The sequence below is a fragment of the Colius striatus genome, chromosome 1, assembly GCF_028858725.1.
Source record: "Colius striatus isolate bColStr4 chromosome 1, bColStr4.1.hap1, whole genome shotgun sequence".
Lineage (NCBI taxonomy): Eukaryota > Metazoa > Chordata > Aves > Coliiformes > Coliidae > Colius > Colius striatus.
The window spans coordinates 58720549-58742159 of NC_084759.1; the positions used below are offsets into that span (position 1 = coordinate 58720549).

General features: G+C 36.2%; 1 protein-coding gene across 1 annotated transcript in view; it reads left to right on the plus strand.

Moving 5' to 3' along the window:
* The window catches only part of MYO16 (myosin XVI), a 374343-nt gene that overhangs the window by 264510 nt on the left and 88222 nt on the right, over positions 1-21611 (plus strand). The window contains exons 22-25 of the mRNA XM_061996543.1: positions 5952-6104; positions 6720-6920; positions 17821-17896; positions 20351-20526. Coding sequence (XP_061852527.1) covers positions 5952-6104; positions 6720-6920; positions 17821-17896; positions 20351-20526 — 606 coding nt within the window. The remainder of the gene's footprint in view (positions 1-5951; positions 6105-6719; positions 6921-17820; positions 17897-20350; positions 20527-21611) is intronic.

Consider the following 21611-nt stretch of genomic DNA (forward strand, 5'->3'; position numbering starts at 1 on the left):
TATTTGAGGAACACAGATCAACTAAGGGCAACTGACCCCAAAGTCAACCTGAATTCCCAGTAAAATAAAGTTTTTCTGACAGAAGAGCAGAAGGACTATGTTTCAATTTGTGTTGGAGCTGCATGGAAAACAAGAAGGCTGTATTAGATTCTGTTGCCCTTAAATGTGAAGGAAGAAATGAAAAAAAAAAAGTCCAACTGATTTTCTTATACTTTCATTAAAATATTCTGAATGCTATTCTACATTAAAGAAAAAGGATGCAGAAATGTTTCAGTAGCAGATATAAGGGGGAGCAGTGATCAAGATACTTCTGAAAAATAAATGAATATCAACCGTAGGTTTCAAAACATTTTCTGAATCCAGCCTCATTAGATATGAGATGATCCTGACTTCCATATTCTTGGAATTACATTTTTGAGAAATGTTAGAGCACATCCTTGCAATTTAAACTTGACATTGTAGCTTCATCATCTTGACCCATAACACACAGCCTGACAGATAGATTGATATGACAGCTGTAAGCTTTACTCCATGCTCTGAATACACATCCCTTGAGAGAGCTAATCCTTCTGTATGACCAGAGGACACAGGGTACAAGAACGCAAAGGGGCCAAAGATAGTTGGTCTCTATTCAAAGATCACTTTTTCCAGGCTCAGGATCAGAGCATCCCAGTGGATAGGAAATAAAGAACAGGAGCCAGGAGACGTGCATTGTTAAACAGGGAACTGTTGGGCAAACTCAAGTGGAAGAAGAGAGTCTATAGATCATGGAAGGAAGGGATGGCCACTTGGGATGAATATAATGCTATTGTCAGAGGATGTAGGGAGGCAACTATGAAAGCTAAAGCCTCGTTGAAGTTGTGCCTTGCAAAGGAGATTAAGAACAACAAGGGCTTCTTCAAATACATTGCAGATAAAACTAATGCTAGAGGTAATGTACACCTACTGTTGAATGAGGTGAGTGCCCTGGTGACAGAGGATACAGAGAAGGCAGAGGTACGGAATGCCTTCTTTGCCTCTGTTTATACCACTAGAGATTGTCCTCAAGAGCCCCAGACTCCAGAGGAAGTCAGGTTAAAGGAGAAGTTTTGTTTGGTTGATGGGTACTGAGTTAAGGATCAGTTGAGCAGTCTGGATGTCCATAAATCCACGGGCCCTGATGGGATGCACCTGCAGGTGCTGAGGGAGATGGAGGAAGTTATTGCTAAACCACCCTCCATCATCTTTAGTAAGTTGTGGAGAACAGGAGAGGTGCCTGAGGACTGGAGGAAAACAAATGTCGCTCCAGTCATCAAAAAGCATAAGAAGGAGGAACCAGGTAACTATAGACCAGTCAGCCTCACCTCCACCCCTGGAAAGGTAATGGAACAACTTGTCCTAGGTGTTGTCTCCAGGCATTTAAAAGACAAGAGGGTTATTAGGAGCAGTTAACATGGATTTACTAAAGGGAAGTAATGTTTGACCAACTTAATAGCCTTTTATGAAGATGTAACCAGGTGGATAGATGGTGACAGTGCGTGGATGTGGTTTATCTTGATTTCAGTAAAGCATTTGACACCATCTCCCACAGCATCCTGACAGCAAAACTGGGAAAGTGTGGGCTGGATGATCAGGTAGTGAGGTGGATCATTAACTGAGTGAAGGGAAGAAGGCAGAGAGTTGTGATCAATGGGAGAGGGTCTATTTGGAGGCCTGGATCTATAGTAGAGTCCCTCATGGTCCAGTGCTGGGACCGGTTCTGTTCAGTATATTCATTAATGACCTTGATGAGGGCACTGTCAGCAAGTTTGCTGAGGATACTAAACTGGGGGGAGTGGCTGACACACCAGAAGGCTGTGCTGCCGTTGAACGAGACCTGGACAGGCTGGAGAGTTGGGTGGGGAGAAATCTGATGAAATTCAACAAGGACAAATGTAGAGTCTTGCATCTGGGAAAGAATAACCACAGGTACCAGTACAGGTTGGGGAATGAACGGTTAGAGAGTAGTGTATGGGAAAGGGACCTGGGGATCATAGTGGACAGCGGGATGAGCATGAGCCAGCAATGTGTCCTCATGGCCAAGAAGGCCAATGGCATCCTGGGGTTTATTAGAAGGACTGTGTTGAGTAGGTCAAGAGAGGTTCTCCTCCTCCTCTACTCTGCCCTAGTGAAACCTCATCTGGAACATTGTGTCCGGTTCTGGGCCCCTCAGTTCAAGAAGAACAGGGAGCTGCTGGAGATAGTTCAGCGCAGGGCCACAAAGATGATGGAGTTGGGCATCTCTCTTATGATGAAAGGCTGAGGGAGCTGGGGCTCTTTAGCTTGGAGAAGAGGAAACTGAGGGGTGATCTCATTAATGTTTACAAATATGTAAAGGGTATGTGTCAGGAGGATGGAGCCAGGCTGTTCTAAATGATGTCCAATGATAGGACAAGCGGCAACAGCTACAAGCTGAAACATAAGAAGTTCCAAAGAAACATAAGGAAAAACTTCTTCACTGTGAGGGTAACAGAGCATGGGAACAGGCTGCCCAAATGGGTTATGGAGTCTCTTTCTCTGGAGGCATTCAAAACCCACCTGGACGAGTTCCTGTGTGACCTCTTCTAGGTGATAATGCTCTGTCAGGGGGTGGACGAGATAACCTTTCAAGGTCCCTTCCAACCCTTGAGATTCTGTGACTCTGTGAAAGGACGTAAATGAGATTTGCAGAGGTTGTTTACCTCCACTGTTGTCTCACTGGTTGACAATCAACATGTTATCTTTTTACGAATTCACTTTTTTTTTTTTTGGCTATGCCTGTTTGAATAATTATTTCTGTAAAGTAAATAGATAGAAAATTTCATTACTTGTAGGTGTTTTTCTGTCTTTGGAGTATAGTACAATTCTGTTCTTCTACTTAAATTTTAATTTGGAACACACTTAATAACAACTGGTCAAATGTGGTGAAAGTAGACAGGTCAAGCTAACCCTGTCTAATCTGATATATGCTTTCATCAAATGTCAGTATATTATTTTCCAAATTCTCCAATTTAGTTGATAATACAAATTTCCTAAATACTTTACAAGATTTTTTTATTTTTAATAATATTCAGTAAGTACTTTTTAATGAGGACTTGGACAGATAGATGGTGTATTTGTTTTTATTGAGACATGATAGTAAGTTAGAATTAGAAAGAAAGAAAGAAAGAAAAAGGATAATTTCTTGTAGAAGAGACATACAGTGGAGTCAGTAAGGGATATTTAAAGAACAGTCTAGCAATGTTTAATGACAAAAAGTAATGTAAGTAATGTTGAGTAATGCTGCAAGGTAAAGCAGTGCCCAAAGGTATTCCCACAACATTTTGTTATGTAAAAATTTAATTGTGTTTATGTTTATTACTGCTATATTTTCATCTAAATTTTATGGATATAATTAAACATATATTTAAAAGATATTGTTTTCTGATTTTTTTGTATTTTTGGAATTTCATTGTTTTATATAATATATCATGTGGCGTGAAGCAAAAGAAACTGGGTTAGCAGTTTCTACTAGTTAGCAGAAACTAGCTCATTTTCATCTGATTTCTATATTTCAGCTGTTTTTATTATGTCAACCTATGTCAAGCTTTTAACGTGAAGCATTAATCTTATTACCTTTTGCAACAAGCTGTATAAAGCTTTGAAATAGAGAAAAATAAGAATCAGAGTGTCTTGATTATCAGCAGTCTCTGGCTGGTCTCTTGCTTCTCATTCTGCAGAGCTGTTACTTACAACCACTGCTAGAGAGAGCAGCTTGCAGTTTGTATAAGCAGTTGAGCTTGCTTTCTGGACCAGTCATCATGGCAACTCTGCCACTCTGAATGACAGTATTTCCTATATTATATATATATTGCTTATAAATAAAAAGTACACCAGTGTATGCCATAATATACTAATTAGTAGAATTTATAAATGTGGGTTTTCTTTACCAGCCTAGCATGTTATGTGTGAATATTTAAGCAAAATACAATGCCTTTTAGCAGTTAAAACCTATGCTATTTAGCAGTCCTTTTTAAGATATGCCTAAGATAGTGTTTCCCTTCTGCTCAAATTGTGGAGTTTAACAATTTTGCTGCACAGGCAGGTCCTCAAGTACATTTATTTGGTTTATGCATCTTAAGACTGGCACTTGATGAAAAATAAGATTGAGTTTATTGTGAATATATCAACTTTTTTATGATAAAATATACCTGTGAAGTTAAACAACATAATTCTCTAAACAACTCATTTGCAAACAGATTTACACAGCATGCATCATTTTAAGACTTTACATATCCTGTGAAAATAAGCTTGTAGTGTTATGTCTGCCTTCTAAAATAATGTTAAGAAGGTTCCAAAAAGCTGTCTTTTTCCATAAAATAAGTAAACACTGTAAGTCAATTGCATACTTCCATTGTTAATAAAATGAGATAACAATTTGAGTCTTTAGAAATCCCAGGTTTTAAAAACTGGTGGTTTTATTCAAGGCTGTATTTGTCTGCAGTATCATGCGTTGGTAAAGACAGTCATAACAGACATTTGGTTATAAAATGGGGTTTTGTTTTATTTCTTCTGTTATTCACATTAGTCCATTTTGTTATATAGCAAATGCAAGCATGAGATGTTAATGGAAGATTCAGGCAACTATTACACATTATTTGGATATTTTTCCCTCATCTGGATGTTGAGGCATATAATTTTAGAGCTGATCTAAATATTTTGTAGTTTTTAACGTGACTTGCTGGCAGAATTTTACACACTTTATTCACGGAAGGTATAGTTTGTGGCCAAAACAAATATGTGACTACTTTATTCTGAAAAGAGATTGCCTATAGGCATCTCTTGCACCATTCCTCATATAAACAGTCCTTACAACCCTTTAGGAGTTTCTGTTTTCTTAATTTGTTAGTGATGGTATAGTGTTGGAGGAGATTTTCAGATTTTCCACTGAAATTTCCACTTTGATATAAATAAAAGTTAAAACATTTATTCCACAAAGTTATTAAATATTTACTTTTTCTCTTTCAGCTTTGCATAAAATACAAAAGGTCACAAAATAAGCTGATACCACTCCCAGCTGTTTTTAATTGAAAATCAGATTCCTATAAAACTTTATTTTGAAAAAGTAGCACTACATCTCTTAGAAATCGAAGAAAATATTTAATAGAATCATAGAATGGTAGGGGTTGGAAGGGACCTTTAGAGATCATCTAGTCCAACTCCCCTGCCAAAACAGGTCCACCTAGATCAGGTCACACAGGAACACATTCAGGTGGGTTTTGGAGACCTCCAGATGAGGAGACTCCAGAGGCCTTCAAAACCCACCTGGATGGGATTGAGAGGTTTTCTATTATTAATTTCTCCAAACTTTGACCTTCTCTGTTGAATACTGTTTGCTAGCCAACATTCCCTTAGAATATAAATGAAATGATGAAAAGCATGTAGTATAATGTCCCTAAGTGGTTTATAACATAAATTTGGGCAAAATGCAATGGGTTCTTCAGAGAGTGCTTTAGACTTCAGAAGCATTAGATGTGGAAGCAGAGTTTGTATGTGTTTTTTTATATTCAACTAACTACAGAGTGGGGATCCTAGTCAAATACATAGTTACTTCTTCTAAAAGCGCATTGGAGAAGAATATCAAGGTTAGTAATTTATACATTGAGTTACCCCACTTCAATCAATGGAATTAGTGTACATTTGCACTATATTTGATAATACTGGTATTGATAATTCTTATGTAGAATTCACAATGAACTGTGGAGGCAGGAAATTGTTTATTCCCAATTTAATACTAATAGCTGTTAAAATGTAAATTTCCCTAGAGTTTTGCTAATCTGTGGTCTGCCAAGAGATAACATATTGTGCATTGACATTTCATCACATTCAATATTCCACATGCAGTAAAACCTACACCGATGAACTATCCATTAAACTTCTAATAGTACCCTTTTTTTTTTCTTGTTTTACAATAGCTGTGTGTCAACATGACCAATGAGAAGATACACCAGTACATCAATGAAGTGCTTTTCCTACAAGAGCAAGCAGAATGTGTACAAGAGGGAGTTGCCATGGAAACGGCATATTCTCCCGGTAACCATACTGCAGCCTTGGATTTTTTCTTTCAGGTAGTTTTTACATCTGTTTTACTCTATGTATATTTATGCATGGTCTCTGCATGCCTCATATAAACTTTTGCCTGCATTTTCCAATTCATGAATCTATAGATATTTTATGGGTCCAAGGAGACCATGGAGAGAGCTGTCGTAACTGCCCTCATAGCTTAAGGGCTAACACCTCTCTAACATTACAGGATTGAAGAAGATCTAACAAAAATTCCTTGCCTATGCTGATTCACACATAGCATCTGTGTATCGTGCCATGTCCTCAATGCAGCTGTAGATCTCATGAATCTCTCTTGTAAGCTTGACAGTTTCTTTCTTTTGCCTGGAGCTAGTTTCTGGAGTATAACTTCTAAGGAAGTAGCCTAGTTTCCTAAAAGATCATCAATACCATTTTTGGCCGCTTACTATTTGGCAACTATTACTACCTACGTTTCTTGCAGAATTACTTTATGTGCACAGCCTTAGAGACTTACAAGAATATTTCAAAGTTCTTTTTTGTTTTCTTTGAGGTGATATATGTTTCTATTTACTAAATTACAAGCTGGTTTACTCTGCAAGGAGCAATTGAAGTCCTGCTGTTCCTGTATAAAATGAGAAAAATCTTTTTTTTCATTTCAGAAACCATCCGGCTTTTTGTCAATGCTGGATGAAGAAAGCCAATCTATTTGGTCAGTGGAACAGAGTCTTTCTAAACGCATTCAGTCATACCTGGATACAGCAGACACAAATACAGTATATTCCTCCACAAAAGATGGAAACGGTAACCTTGCCCCAAAGGATCAGGGCTCCACCTTCACTGTTATGCATTATGCTGGGAGGGTAAGTTGTTTGAATGATTGGTTACAAACAGTTAATGTAAAAGAGAAAACAAAACAAAATTCTGCATGGCTTCTCCTACTCCCAGCTATAAGTAACAATTCACTTTCTAGTGATGAATTTTCAAACAACTCAATGCAGTATCTAGTATATAAAGTCTCTAGTTCATATCATATAGTGCAGGATGCAGGCTACCTAATTCTGTGCCCTACATTGTATCATCATTATAAGCACTTCATATACAAGGGGATGATTTGGATACCTCAGCATAAATGTTTAATGCCATTTTAGCTGACTGTCACTTTGCTTTCAGATGTTATTCCAGAACAGTACAGGTTCCCTGTAGATCCTCTGCAGTATGTTTGGTAGGTTTAGTATGTTTAGATACCTTCGATGCCAGCATGCATCTGTTAAAAAAGAGAACAACACTTCTTTTGTTAGTAATCGTAATCAAAATATATATGTTTCTTTTTTTTTTTTTTAAATCCCAGAACTTGCTAACTGTCTCTAAACATGGGTGTGAAACAGGTTGAACAATTCACATTTATCCTCCTGCAATGTTCTCATGAAAAGTGTAATCAATTCTGTTAAATAGGCCTCTTAGCCTTTTCTTTCTAATACTCCCTCATTTTCATAGTCTCTACAATCATCCAAAGCCAAAGCAGGCAAAATAGCTATGTGTTTAAAGGGATAATATTTTCTTAGGTAATCCGACAGATTGGCCCCTCTGTGGTTAATCTGACATGCTGCTACTTCTCTCTGTTCAAAGTGTGTTGTGTAAAACGAGCTAATGAATGTAGATTATGTGGACACAATACAGAGAGGAGTTTTCCAAAATTTCTGCTGCAATCAGGTGAGATCAGAAACTGAAGGTTGTAGGGATCAGTCTTTACATCTGAACAACTTGTTCTTTGACCTTTCACACCTCCTAAGTGTTATGCAGATGTTTCCATGAACTGTCCATACACTGATGGAGTTCCATAAAACTTTGTGCATAGCACAATTAAAAGCTGTTTTAGCTGCTGTGCTTTAGAATCATCTCATTGTGATTGTATGCACTGTGCTGTTTGTAAATACTGTTGTGTTGTTAGTTGTTGACTTCACGTAGTATGTCACTTTAAAACTGAGATCTCAGGAAAGCCTGTCAGGCAGAACCTGACTCTTTTGGGATTTAGTGGCCAGCACATGATATACTTCAGAATCCTTTATGGAAGACTGCAGGTGCATCAGAGCTGAAATCTGGATGATCCTCTTTTACCTAAGCAACACATAGAAGAGATGAGTTGGATGAGCAAGAAATTGGGCTGCTATGATAAAGTCTTTTGATAACAATGCATATTATTTACTACAAATGTAATAGCTTCACCACTGCTTATTATGAGAAGAAATTAGAGCAGCCTTCCCTCAGATGGTTTTCGGAATAGCAAATGTTGGGTGTTTATCTGGAATACTGCTAAAAAAAATGGTTTAGATTCAGAAGGGAATTCTATGTGCTTATTTGGTAAGAATACCAGAAAAATATCTCTTATCCATGCTGCTAAAGGTACTGGATGACACTCTTTCTGCTTTGATGAATATTTTAGGTGGAACAAATTTAGGCTGTCGAATACCCAGTCAGTCAACTGTTGGTAGTGCTTACTCCTATGAGATGTGTTCAAGACTTGAACCGAAGACACCAAAAAAAAGACTTTCTGGGTCTGTCAGTAACATCACATGCCCTGAGTATTCTATGAGAGTTTGGAATGTGCACGCTTAAGCTTCTTTAACCAGATTAGGGTCCATTAGAGCAATAAAAATGGGGAAAAGGCTATTTTGTGGCTCCTCATTTGGAAACAAAGTCAATGGAAGTGTTGAGTAGTGTTCTGACGCATGCAAATTTGTTCCTGTCCAATCATAGAAATGTGGTCATTATGGAAAGGATTAAGACTATTTGGACAGTGCTTAAATTGTTAACCTAAATAGTCTGAATAACTCCCTGGAGTCTCTCCTTTCATCGTAAGGCCATCTACTTAGACTGAAATTATTTGCCAAAGTTCAGTAGTTTCCATACCTTAACTATTGTGACTTTTCAGTAGGAATGTAGGCATGCAGTGGTTAGATAACAGCACAACAGTTTTTGTGACACTTTTTAGCACCTGAATTGATAGAGTTAAGAGCTGACCATGGACTGCAGATATGTGAATTAATTTGTAAATCTGTTCTCTGCTTGTTAGGTAATTTTTTTTTTCATGGAGTTCTACTGTGACTATATAAATTGATCACAATAGCTTTTAAAGGTTTTACAGACAAAAAAGGACTGACATGAAAGCAGCAGCGAGGCAGCTGCATTAAAATAATAACCAAAACAATAAGAAAGTTTCTGCAAAATGAAAAAAAGTTTATCTTGTTCTCTGAAGAAGCACTCAGTAGAAACATTTATTATGATCAAAATTTCAGGTGCCTGGTTCTGAAAGTTAAACTGTGAGTTGCAAAGTATACACTTTTCATTAACGTGTGTTTTGTCCTTGCATGGTTGTTTAGATATGTTTTTTTTGTAACATAGACACTTGATTTGACCTTTTCCTAATAATAGTAATGACATTTAATCTAAAAGTATGAATAAATAGACAACTCTCCAAGTAATGTAAATTCACACATTCTTTTGAAGTCAATGGAGATCCTTTGATTTACATTGGCCAAGGAAATAATCCAGACAGTCAGGTTGTTCTTTGCATTCTTAGAGCAGTAATATGCTCCCCTGCCAAAACAGAGGAGTTCCCTGCAAGTGCTTAACTCTCCACACTTCAATAGTAATTCAGCAAAATCCTTAAATACACTTGCATTTTTGGTGTCTCATGCAATCTAGCTATCACAGATTAAAACTTCCAGTGGTTTATTTATGTAAATATTTACACAATATCTGATGATAGCATTACCATACTAAAGATTTATATAAATGGAGTTTATTCTCAGACTAGTATGTCTGCAGAAGTTGGTAAGTTGAATAATAAAAACTGGGATTTTGAAACCGCTGATGCTGTTCTTTAGATTGTGCTATTACTACATTCAGCAGCTTTTTATAGAAGTCATTTGTGATTTATGCTTTATGAAAATTGTTAAAGGATCAGGCTTTTAAATATATCAGATTTTATTGGCACTCAAAAATAAGAATGTCACATATAAAGTAATGTATAGTTTGTCAGGTTCTGAGAGTCATTTTTATAGTCTGATATCAATTAAGTGTGTCTAAAGTAAGTGAAGTATTAAAGCAATCCGTGTCATTACCTTCAGAGGTCCCAAATTCAAAACAAAGAGGCTTGATTTTGTTCTTACTTACCATAATTTTTCACTGACTGTAAATCCTTTAACTTGGTAAAGCTTCTCATTATTTACATGAGTATAACTGAAAGGTGAATCAGACCCAGAGGGTAGAAAAAGGATTACCAGTAAAATGTGAGAGGTAATTGAACATGAAATTTTTCACTCCTAGACTTAATCATTTGTATGCAGATGATGTGTCTAGGCTGGTGTTTGTGGAGGAAGTTCCACTGAATGCAGGTTCTATGTTAGAGAGTGAAGGGAGACATATCCTGATTTCTTTAGGTAAGGAAAGGTGTAACTGCAGTGAGGTTCACAGCCAATGTGAAACAGCCAGTGCTTCAAATAAGCTAGTTTCTGCTGGTCCTGATATGAATCTCATACAGGCTCTTACAATTTGGACTCCTTTTCATTAGTAGTTTATGTATGTAGCTCAAAGTCCAGAAAGAATTGGGTTCATATCTTTATTCAGACATTTAAAATAACTATTTTAGGAACTTGGAAGTGGAGTTACACTGGAAAATGCAACAGTTAAAAATACTGCCTCGCTGAAGAGTCCTCTTTTATATATTTAATTGAGATTGGCAGATAGCTTTTTGTGAACAAAACTGATATCTCTAGCTTTATATTTTGAGAGAATTACAATTGATACATACATGTCCATGCAGTTTGAAAGACCTCTAGCATATGGGAAGAAGACACTGAGAGTAATGTGTAAAGGAGAATATCCTGAAGAATTTGGACTCTATGCTTGAATTTCTGTTAAAAGCAATGCTTTATCAAAATCTAAATGTATGATATCCTTCTGAGAGAGACCTTTGACTGTTTCTTACTTTCTTTACTGTTTTGGAATGAGGAAGGAAGAACAAAAGAGGGAAACAATATGCACAAGTAAGCTTCTGCACATAGAAGAAATCAACACAGGGATGAGAATTTTCAGTGGAAACTATGATAGAATACTATATTACACAAATGTGATGAAATGATGCTGTGGAAGAAAGAAAGCAGCTTTTTATTAATTTCTCTTGAATTTTACTATCATACCTGTGCAACAGTGAATCTGTCTTTTTCTGTATGATCAGTATGATACAGTTGTTAACTATATGAACACATGCTCAACAAAGGCCACTGTGAACATTAGTGCTTGATCATATCAGGTATTTTACTTTATCTCCCAGTTTTAATTTTGCAGCTGAACAGAATCCTACAATGCCTTGACGCATTATGAGTCTCTTGTAAGAGCTATTTAATGTCTTGGTATCTGAGTGCTGTAAGACAAAAAGCTTATCTATTCTTTTCAGACAGAAGGTAGAGAAGAATGATTTAGATTTTGTACAACTAAAAAAAATCCTAGTAGAAGGTTTTAGCTGAAGGTTGTTTAACACATTTTCCTGAATACTGGCAGACTGATCTCTTCTGAAAAAAAATCTGCTTGTCTAAGGCATTGCTTTGTTTTTGATGCCTAACATGAATGTGGTTATTCTCCATTGCTTCTCATGGAGATTGCCTGCTTGGCAGCAGCATGAGAGAAAAAACATGCCAATTCCATCCTGCATGCTGCAAGCTTGCCTTGAGGAAGTGAAGTATTTTATGGGTGTACTTGATCAATGCAGCTAGCTGTCAGCTGAAACTATAATAAGAATGTGTAATACTGATTTTGTAGGTATTTAATTACATTAATATTTACATTGTGGGCTTTCCTGTAATGAAGAACTTTGCATGAATTATATCTCTGAACTATCAGCCTTATTAATAATCCTGATTTTTGAAGAATAACATTCCATCATGAACATCTCTCTTATGATAGGCTGAGGGAGCTGGGACTCCTGGAGGAGACTGAGGGGTGATTTTATTAATGTTTACAAATACATAAAGGGCAGATGGGGAATCAGCCAGTCCTCCCAATTTGGTGTCATCAGCGAACTTGCTGATGAGGGGTACACTCTGTCCCCTCATCCAGGTTGTTGATGAAGATGTTGTACAAGACTGGCCTCAGAACCGATCCCTGTGGAACTCCACTGGCCACAGGCCTCCAACTCAACTCTGTGCCATTGATCACCACCCTTTGGGCTCTGTCATTCAGCCAGCTCTCGATCCACCTCACTGTCCACTCATCCAAGCCACATTGCTTGAGCTTTCTGATGTCATGGGAGATGGTATCAAAAGACTAGCTGAAGTCAAGGTAAATGACATCTGCTGCTCTCCCCTCCTCTAGCCAGCCAATCATGCCACCATAGAAAGTTATAAAGTTGATCAAGCACGATTTCCCCTCGGTGAATTCATGTTGGCTCCCCATGATAACCATTTTTTCCTTCATCTATTTTGAGATGGCATCCAGGATGAGCTGTTCGATCACCTTTCCAGGGATGGAAATGAGGCTGAGCAGCCTGTAGTTTCCTGTGTCCTTCTTCTTGCCCTTCTGAAGAGTGTTGTGACACTGGCCTTCCTCCAGTCCTCAAGCACTTCGCCAGTCCTCCATGATCTTTTTAAAATGATGGAGAGTGGCTTAGCAATAGCATCAGCCAGCATCAGCACATATGGGTGCATTCCATCAGAACTCATGGATCTGTGGGTGCCCAGCTTGCCTAGGAGATCCCTAACACTATTCTCCTCAAACAAAGGAAGGTCCTCCTTCCTCCAGATTTTCTCTCTATACTCCAGGCTAGAGGAGAGGCCCAATCTTAGGAGTAAAGACTAAAGCAAAGAAGGCATTCAGTAGCTCCACCTTCTCTGTACTCTCTGTCACTAGGGTATGCACTACATTCAACAGTGGACTGACGTTGTCCCTAGTCTTCCTAGGGACTTAAAGTTCTTTTTAAAAATTTTATGGAAGAATTAATATATCACTAAGTAAATCAGAAATATATTGTCTTAGCACAATGATGCGAGACACAGCTTAACATGATAGTGGTATTTAACATACTGGCATTCAAAATACCAAGCTCTTTGCCCATTGTTCAAGTAATCAGAATAATATATCATCATAACTTTCCACAGTTTAAATTTATACTTGAATTTACGAATCAGATATGCCCCTTATCACTATTTTCCTTGCCACTGTTTTGACCTATGTTACTGTAATAAACCAATCAGACCAAAAGACCAATTTCTTTGCTGTGTAAACTAGTGCACATAAGGTCCTTTAAGTGCAGATCAATGTCTTTTCCGTTTCTCAGCTATATGCATTTCAAAAATACCTCTCAACTGCAAGCTTACCTTCACCAAGGCAGTCTCCTCTGAAGACAGACTCTGAAACTGAACTTCTAAATCAAAAGGAGATGAGTTAATCAATAAGGATGCTTTCATTTTCTCTATTTTTTCCCCAGGCTGAATCCCCAGACATAACAATCAAATCAGTCTAGCCTAAGCTATACCAAATCCTATAAATGTTCCTTGACAGTCATGCTTTTTCTACCTTTCTCACTCTCTATGTTTTAAGTAGACTTGATTTTGGAGTTCCACTTAAAGGAGAAAATAACACTTCTCCTCATGCTCCTATTTTGTTTTGAAATACCTACTATTTTCAATATGCTACTATTTTTTTTACGGTTAAGATGTTACAAAGTAAAATCATTTACTTCACTCATTAGTGAAGAAAACTTGTTTGGGGAGGGTATGAAACCCAGTGATCCAAAGAAAAAAAAAGACATTCAAACTTTTAAATTATTATATCACTGTCATTTAAATACTATCAGAAAATTAACAATGACAAGTGACCCTCTGCACATTGAAATTGTCCTTGGACATGGTCTCAGAATTTTTTCTTTTATGTGTACGAGCTTATTATTTTCTTATTAACTAAATACAACAACATGCAAAACTGTGAGTTTAATTTTCTTATTAAAATAGTAAATTTTTCTCCTTTAACTGTGAATGAAGTTTAATCAACCTGAAGATTCCAGGTAGCTTGTTTCAGAGTTCCTGATGGATCTGCTGTTAGCTATGAGTGCTTTTGGCCTATCAGAAAAGAGGAAAATTTTTTATGAAAAAAGAGTATTTGAAGGAATTGATGAAACTTATGTGTAAAGGTAACCTTGTTGATACAGTATATTGGGAAATTGAATAAACTTAGATAAAGTCCCCTACAAATGTCAGATATTATAAAACAGGATACTTCAATTCAGAATAGAAAATTCTAGATGTAAGATGGAGTCACAGGAGGATGACTGATGAATCAAAGGGGCTAAAGTATGTAAGAAGGTAAGGGGAATATGTAGTTCCCAGACTTAGTTCTGTGCACATATGCTGTGTGAGCCTTCTGTTTTCTAGATATTGTTATTTACCTCTTGTCTGTATCTACTAATTTTCATTATATTGAAAACAACTGTGCCAACTTAAATGACTAGAAAACAATTTCAAAACAAATAAAATTAAGTAATTTTTTTTTTTTTTTGGCATAGCTAGTGGTTACTGAAACTCATTGGCACAGAGTGTTAGAGATCCTGCAAAAGTTAATGAGTTTTGGAAACCTAGAAATAAGGAGAAAATGTCAGTCAAGAGACATTAAACAGAAAGATGAGATACAGCCTGTAGGTTAAGACCTCCCTAATCGTCAGAGCCCTGGAAGCTGAGAGAGGGACTAGTGGAAGACAGAATGGAAGTATTCCTCAATATTTTTCCCTAAATATCCAGGACTAGATGAAGGTGTGGCCTTCCTCACTACCACTTTGCTTAGGTTAAGGTCACTTTTTTTTTTGTGAATTTAAATCACAAACAAAAGCAAATCCAGTCCCTTTCTTGTTTTAATCTACTGTAATGAAATAAAATGCATTATGAGACTGCATACTGTTTTCTTTTTTAATAAGAAACATTCAGCTACTTTGAACAGCATGTAAAGATCTTGTTTGCTTTGGTTAACACAGACTCGTAGGTTTACATACTGTCTACACTGAAGTATTCATCATGTAAAGCAAGATAGGGCAAATGGCTACAATAAAAAAAAATTAAGAGTGAAGGATATGTTTTACCCTTCTGGCACCATGATCTAAGCGAATGCACATTTCCTGTCTGAATCATATAATATTTGTTTAGTTTTTGTCTCCTCAGAATAACTATCCACTTTGCCCAGTTGCCAGTCAGTGCAGAACTTTGGCCAGGTTTATTTTAGGAAACCCAGTGGAAACTTTAGGCAAAGTGCTATGTAGGTTGGCATCTTGGATGAGGGCAAGATTAACAAAATTGGCAGCTAGAAGAGGACTTCTTTCTTTCTCTCTTTTGTAGGACTGGCAATGAAAATGAAACCCGAGAGTGCCATTTCCTTGAGTCCGTTTTCATGTCTTTAGGCAGTGAATTAATTTACCAAGTCTATGGGAAAACTATTAGAGAGTTGGCAATTTCTTCATAAAGGGGAATCCTCCTAACTTTTATGTGTTTTATGTGATATGAGAGATGTCGTATGAATTTAATTCTAGAAGCTGGTGATGTATTATATGAGCAACAGTACTGAAACTTTACCCTGTTTCAGTCTAGGCACATAATCATGATATAACATCTCCCACTGCTGTACTTACCTACATTTCCTACCAGTACTGACTCTCTTCTTCTAATTTAGTCAGTCTAAGGCATGCAATTAGGAACTGGCATTATGGATTTGTCAAATAAGTTCTGTTAATTCCAATTATCTTTTATGGACCAGTATGATAGAACATTTACTTTAAGTACACTAAAAGCATTTAATAGTATACTTAAATTATTCTAATAGTTTGTTAACTATGTTGTATGTTCTTAGAAGATGCAATTAGAAAATTCTATAACATTGCATCTACCATGTAGAAGAACATAATTCTATTGTTATGTCTTTTCTGTGTCAGATACCATACTAATTACATCATTTGACAGTTACTGGCTATAATAGATTATACACATCCAAGTTGTATAATCTTTTTTGTGAGTAAGGTAGCATTACATAATTGTCAAGTGACCCAATGGAAAAAGAAATTAATGCACCAATTAGTATTACTAATCTTAATTATATATTTACAACTTTATTAAATATAAAAGGATAAAATTTTCCCAAATATCTAAGGGGCTTACAATATAGATCCAATAAAAAATACAAGATAGAAACATGGTCTCAAGGTAAATAAAACCAAACTGTATTTTTAGATGTTCCCATTGTCTGCCTAATCCCAAAGTTACTACAATCCATAATTTTCTTTCTTTTTAATTTAAAAATTCACTTTGGGTTCTACTGCTGTGCAAGCCATAGCTGTTTATGTCTAAAGCCTATGAATTATCTAGTTGTTTTTATTCTAACCCTATAAAAAAGTACAAAAAAAAAAAAAAGTGGGTGCATTGAGTACTTTTTGGTCTTAGAGCTGCTCTTCTATTCAGTGCCTCCTGGGATGAGCTCATTGTTAAAGCAGTCACTTGGTCATATTTCTTCAGTTTGGATGTACCCTCAGGAACTCTGGCTAGAACCTTCAGTTTTCCTCACTTCTGAGAGTGCCTGCCACATATGTTAGTGTTTATGTGCAGTCAGAGGATAGATGGAGTGACAATCCAACTGTCTGTTCTTGAAATTATTACATCAGGCAACTAAGGTGATCTGAAATCCTTACATGCACTTTTGTTAGAAAGGTCCCCCTGTTCTCAACACTGGTGAGGCTACACCTCAAATACTGTGTTCAGTTCTGAGTCTCTCAGTACAAGAAGGACATTGAGGTGTTGGAGCACATCTATAGATGGGCAACAAAGCTGGTGAAGGGTCTGGTGAGCAGGTCTTATGAGGAGCAGCTGAGGGATCTGGGGATGTTTAGCCTGGAGAAGAAGAGGCTGAGAGGAGACATGATCACTCTCTACAACTGCCTGAAGGGGAGTTATAGTGAGGTGGGGGTTGGTCTCTTATCTCTAGTAATGAATGATAGGACACAAGGAAATGGGCTCAAGTTGCACCATGAGAAGTTTAGATTAGACATTAGGAAGAAATTTTTCACTGAGTTATTAAACATTGGAAGAGGCTGCCCAAGGAGGTGGTGGAGTCAACATCTCTAGAGATATTCAAAAGATGCATATATGAGGTGCTGAGGGATATGATTTAGTTAAGTGAGAGGCTTAGCAATGTGAGGTTAGTGGTTGGACTCAATGATCTTAAAGGTCTTTTCCAACTGTAACGGTTCTGTGATTTGTACAAATGGGTTATGTACAAATACATACTGCACTTGCCTCCAACGGATATATAAATGGCTGGAACTTGTCCAGAATGTGAACTGGGACCTAGATTGCTCCAGGAGGTTTTTGTCATAGTCATAGTAGACAGTTCCTTTTGATGAGATCTGTGATTTGGGGGCAACTTGCTCATCCTACAGGGAAAGTGATGTTTAGGTCACTATCTTCTGCTCTACACTACACTTTTGATTCAAAACCTTGAATTGTGGAAATGTTTTAGAACCAGTCTGATAAAATTTCTGTATACTTTCAGGGCCAAACAATATTCAAGAACCAGTTCTTCTGTTTAATATTCTTGGCACTAAGAAGGGAGCAAAAGACACTACCTGCCATCAGCCTTTAACACTGAGTAGAAAAAAGCAACTTCATTTCTACTGCTATAAGATTTTTTTAAAGATGCATTGGTCACTACTAATGATGTTGCAATATTTTATTATAGGTCACTTATGAAATTGCTGGTGCAATAGAAAAAAATAAAGATTCCCTTTCACAAAATCTCCTATTTGTAATGAAAAGTAAGTAAATGGTTTTATGGTTGCTGTTGTTAGAAATCAATATATTATGACTTGAATTTAGTTTTCATTTTCATTTTAACTGAAATTTATATTTAATTTCCAGTTTTAAAAGTCACTTTTATTTTTTTGAAGTATGTATGCATTGTTTGAAATTCGCTCTAATTTATAAGGCCTTTAGAATTCATAAACATAAAGCATCTTCATCATGTGATGTGCTGTAAAGAACTAGAAGTTATAGTGTGATAAATATGACTTAAAGAAATAAGTGACTATGAATTTAAAAAAATAAAATACAGAAATAGGGAAAGCAAATAAGGTTCCCAAAATCACAGACTGCAGGGGGATGCATTTCACTGCTTGAATGCCTTTCTAAAAGAAGGTACTTGTGGGTGTTCTTGTGCTTTTCAGTGAATAGATACAAATGTCCATTGAAATAAAAAATTAAATACCTTTCCATGTGCATATTGTATAATTATGCCTAATAATTATGCTTCAGAGTTTATTAATTAATTATTCATAATTAAGCTATTAAAAACCTCTATCATTTAGCCTTTTCTGTGATGAAAAAACAAAACATTTCCTTCAGGGAAATGTCAGTGTATTCTGAGATGTTATTTGTCTTTTCTCCAACCTATGCAGTCTTATAAGACTTATGTACGTATATTTCTTTCCAGAGGAATAGTGATCTTTTGGAGATACTATTTGCTTTCCAAATCAGCCCTGCTTTTACAATGTATTCGATTTTACAAAATTTGCCATTAAATTAGGTAAATTGTCCAGTAAAATAATTGAGGTATTTTAAAGGCAAACAGTGTGCATTAAGGATTAAGAAAGAAATGGAAGATTTGATCTTGAACATCATCCCGTTATTTATAGTTTAGAGACATTGCAACTCTCACTACTCGGATTTTACATGATTATCTGTATAGAGTAAAAGAAGGTATGGCATCTTCCAGTATGTTCTGCAGGAGAACATTCTTTCATTTTCCAACATAGTCTGGTTTTGCACTCTCATTGTTATTTTGTGAAATCAGTGATGTTACTGTTAAAAAGGAAGCATGGAGGACTGGATTAGACAGAAAATGTTTGATATGCTCAGAGTGTATATATAGTTAAGTCATAATAGTAAAAATTATAAGTAAAGAAAAAATTCTGAGGGCAGAATATTTACAAGCGTGAAAATCATTTAAGGACTATGTTCCTTCTTTTATAAGTGACTTGGACTTAAAGGCTATTGATTGTCATTGGAATATTTCCTTTAGGGTCAGTTTCATAAGTTATTTAGATGTTATACCTTAAGTATATGCTTCCTTTGATTTACATTGAATTTAGTTTCTTTAATCAAGACTATGGAATATGCAAACAACATTAAAGTAATTTGCATATATTTGTAAGAACGTTGAACATACCTGTCTAACAAAATAAGTCAGGAGAGATTATTGACATAGATTCTGTCTGTTGTAATTTGAAGGACATGATTTTAATGCCTTTCCTACTTCTACTTATTATATTTATCCATGTTTTTAAAATATGAAATCCCATTCATTTTTTTCCATTGTTTTATTCACATAATGAATGTGATCATAATGCCAGTTTTTTAGTTCTTAAAAAAAGTAAGAAACATTAAGGATGGTTAAGAATGTATCACACAACAGCTTTTCAATACTTGTTGGTGCTGTTGATGGTACAAGCAACGGGTAATTACTGTGTTCTTTTAAAAAGCCTGGGACCATAATCTCACAAAGGATTATATGCCTAAAACTTGAATAAGTAGACTATCTGTCTTAGAACTTGGAACTTTTATTTTTAAAAATACCTCTTGGAACTCTACTGATTTTGTCTAGATATCATCACTGCATCAAACATATATATGGCAGTGTCTTTTTTTTGTAGATGTTTGTAAGTGTGGTCTTGATGTAGAGAACTGTGAACTCAGCTTGCTACAGTTCTGTCCTTCACCTTTTTCTTTATCTTGCCTTTTTTTTTCCCTCACGTCCCATTTTTTTTTCATATTATTCTCTTTTTTTTTATGGTGCAGTGAGTGTCTACAGTTTATTTCTGTCAAGTGCCTTGCTTGTCTGTAAATCCTAGATTTTAGGTAAATCCATCTCTTGCATTGCTTTAATAGATGGTTAAATTGAGAGTCCATTATGGAACTAAATTCAGAGATGATTATCACATATGTAATTTAGGTCACACACTGAAAGGTTTTGTTTTCTGCCCTAATTTGTTCAGCACAAGACCTGAACATGTTTTAAAATAGTGTTACTGATAACACACATCCTTAGATATTGAACACTCTGATAACTAACATAATAGTTCATAGGTTTCTTCACTTGTCATGAGTTTACTTATTTACTCCTGTCTCTTACTGTACATCTTTTAATTCCACATACAATATACATGATTTTCTAACTTGGATTTTGTCTTCATGCATTTATCTTTTTTTCCCAGCCAGTGAAAATGTAGTCATTAACCAACTGTTCCAGTCCAAGCTGACACAAACTGGATCACTTGTTCCTCCATACCATTCCCTTAAAATCAAAGGATGTAAAGCAGCTTTGCTGAGTAAAAAACCATCAGTAGCCTGTACAAGTGGGGATGCAAAGAAATATATTGAGCTCAGCAAGGTAAGAATTTTGGACTTTTTCTGTTCTTTTCTTCTTGAAGATTTTTCTCTGTTACTTTACTCTCTGAAAGTTCCTTATTCTCTGCTTCATTCTCTGTAGTCATCAAAGAATTTAAATAATTTAGTACTTAACACTAAACCAATAGTGAGAAGGTTATAATTTTCTAACACTAATAATGCCGGTTCTAGAACCTCTTTCTTGTGCTCTCTGAGCATAAGGTTTGGTAAGATGATGAGTTCCCGTCAAGTCTGAATTGTTCTGATTTTTTGTTTCCAGGGCTTAGCAGTGAACACAATATTGTGATTTTTCCAGCTATATAGGAAAACATTTTTTATTTGTCTCCTTGATTGCCTTCATGATGAATAGTTAAGTAAATTAAGATATAAGAAATGCAAAAATAAAAACCTCAGCATCTTTATTCTGTTAACCTGGAAAGATTTCGGGTTTGAAAAAGATAGTTTGTGTGGTTTTGTTTGAAGATCAACCCTGTTCATTTTGGCATACATTGTTATTTCAAATGGTCACCTGCATGCAAATTTTCCCAAATCAAACTCTCCTTATTTCTGGACTTGTGTCTTTTTCTGCTAAGTCAGCTAAAAAAGTTTAAAAAAACCCCAAACAAACAAAACAAAAGGGCTGGAGGGGAAACTTGGGAGGCTGTCAGAGAATTAATTGTTCATGTCACATGGAAGTCTCCCTTTTGAGGAGAAATAACATGATTTGCTGAGTCCATTCTTGACAGATCTTTGGAATTCCTCCTTCTTCTCGAAAAGAAACAAGCAGTTCTCACAATACATCAGCTGCCTCACCAGGCTTCTTGAATCTTATGACTCTATTTTTGGCTTACAGCTGCATAAAATTGATTCTGTCATGGAACTGAGGAGCCCGCTCTCATGTGTCATTGTGGAAGGCTTTATGCAAGTACATACATAGAATAGCAATGACACTCTCCTTATACCTCCCCCTCCTGATAGTAGCATAATTCCTATCTACTGTTCTTGTCAGTAATCTCAGTGGAAAAACTTAAGTTGAAGTGAATGGTGTTGGTTTAAGTCTATATTTAGCAAACAGCTGAGGCATCACAA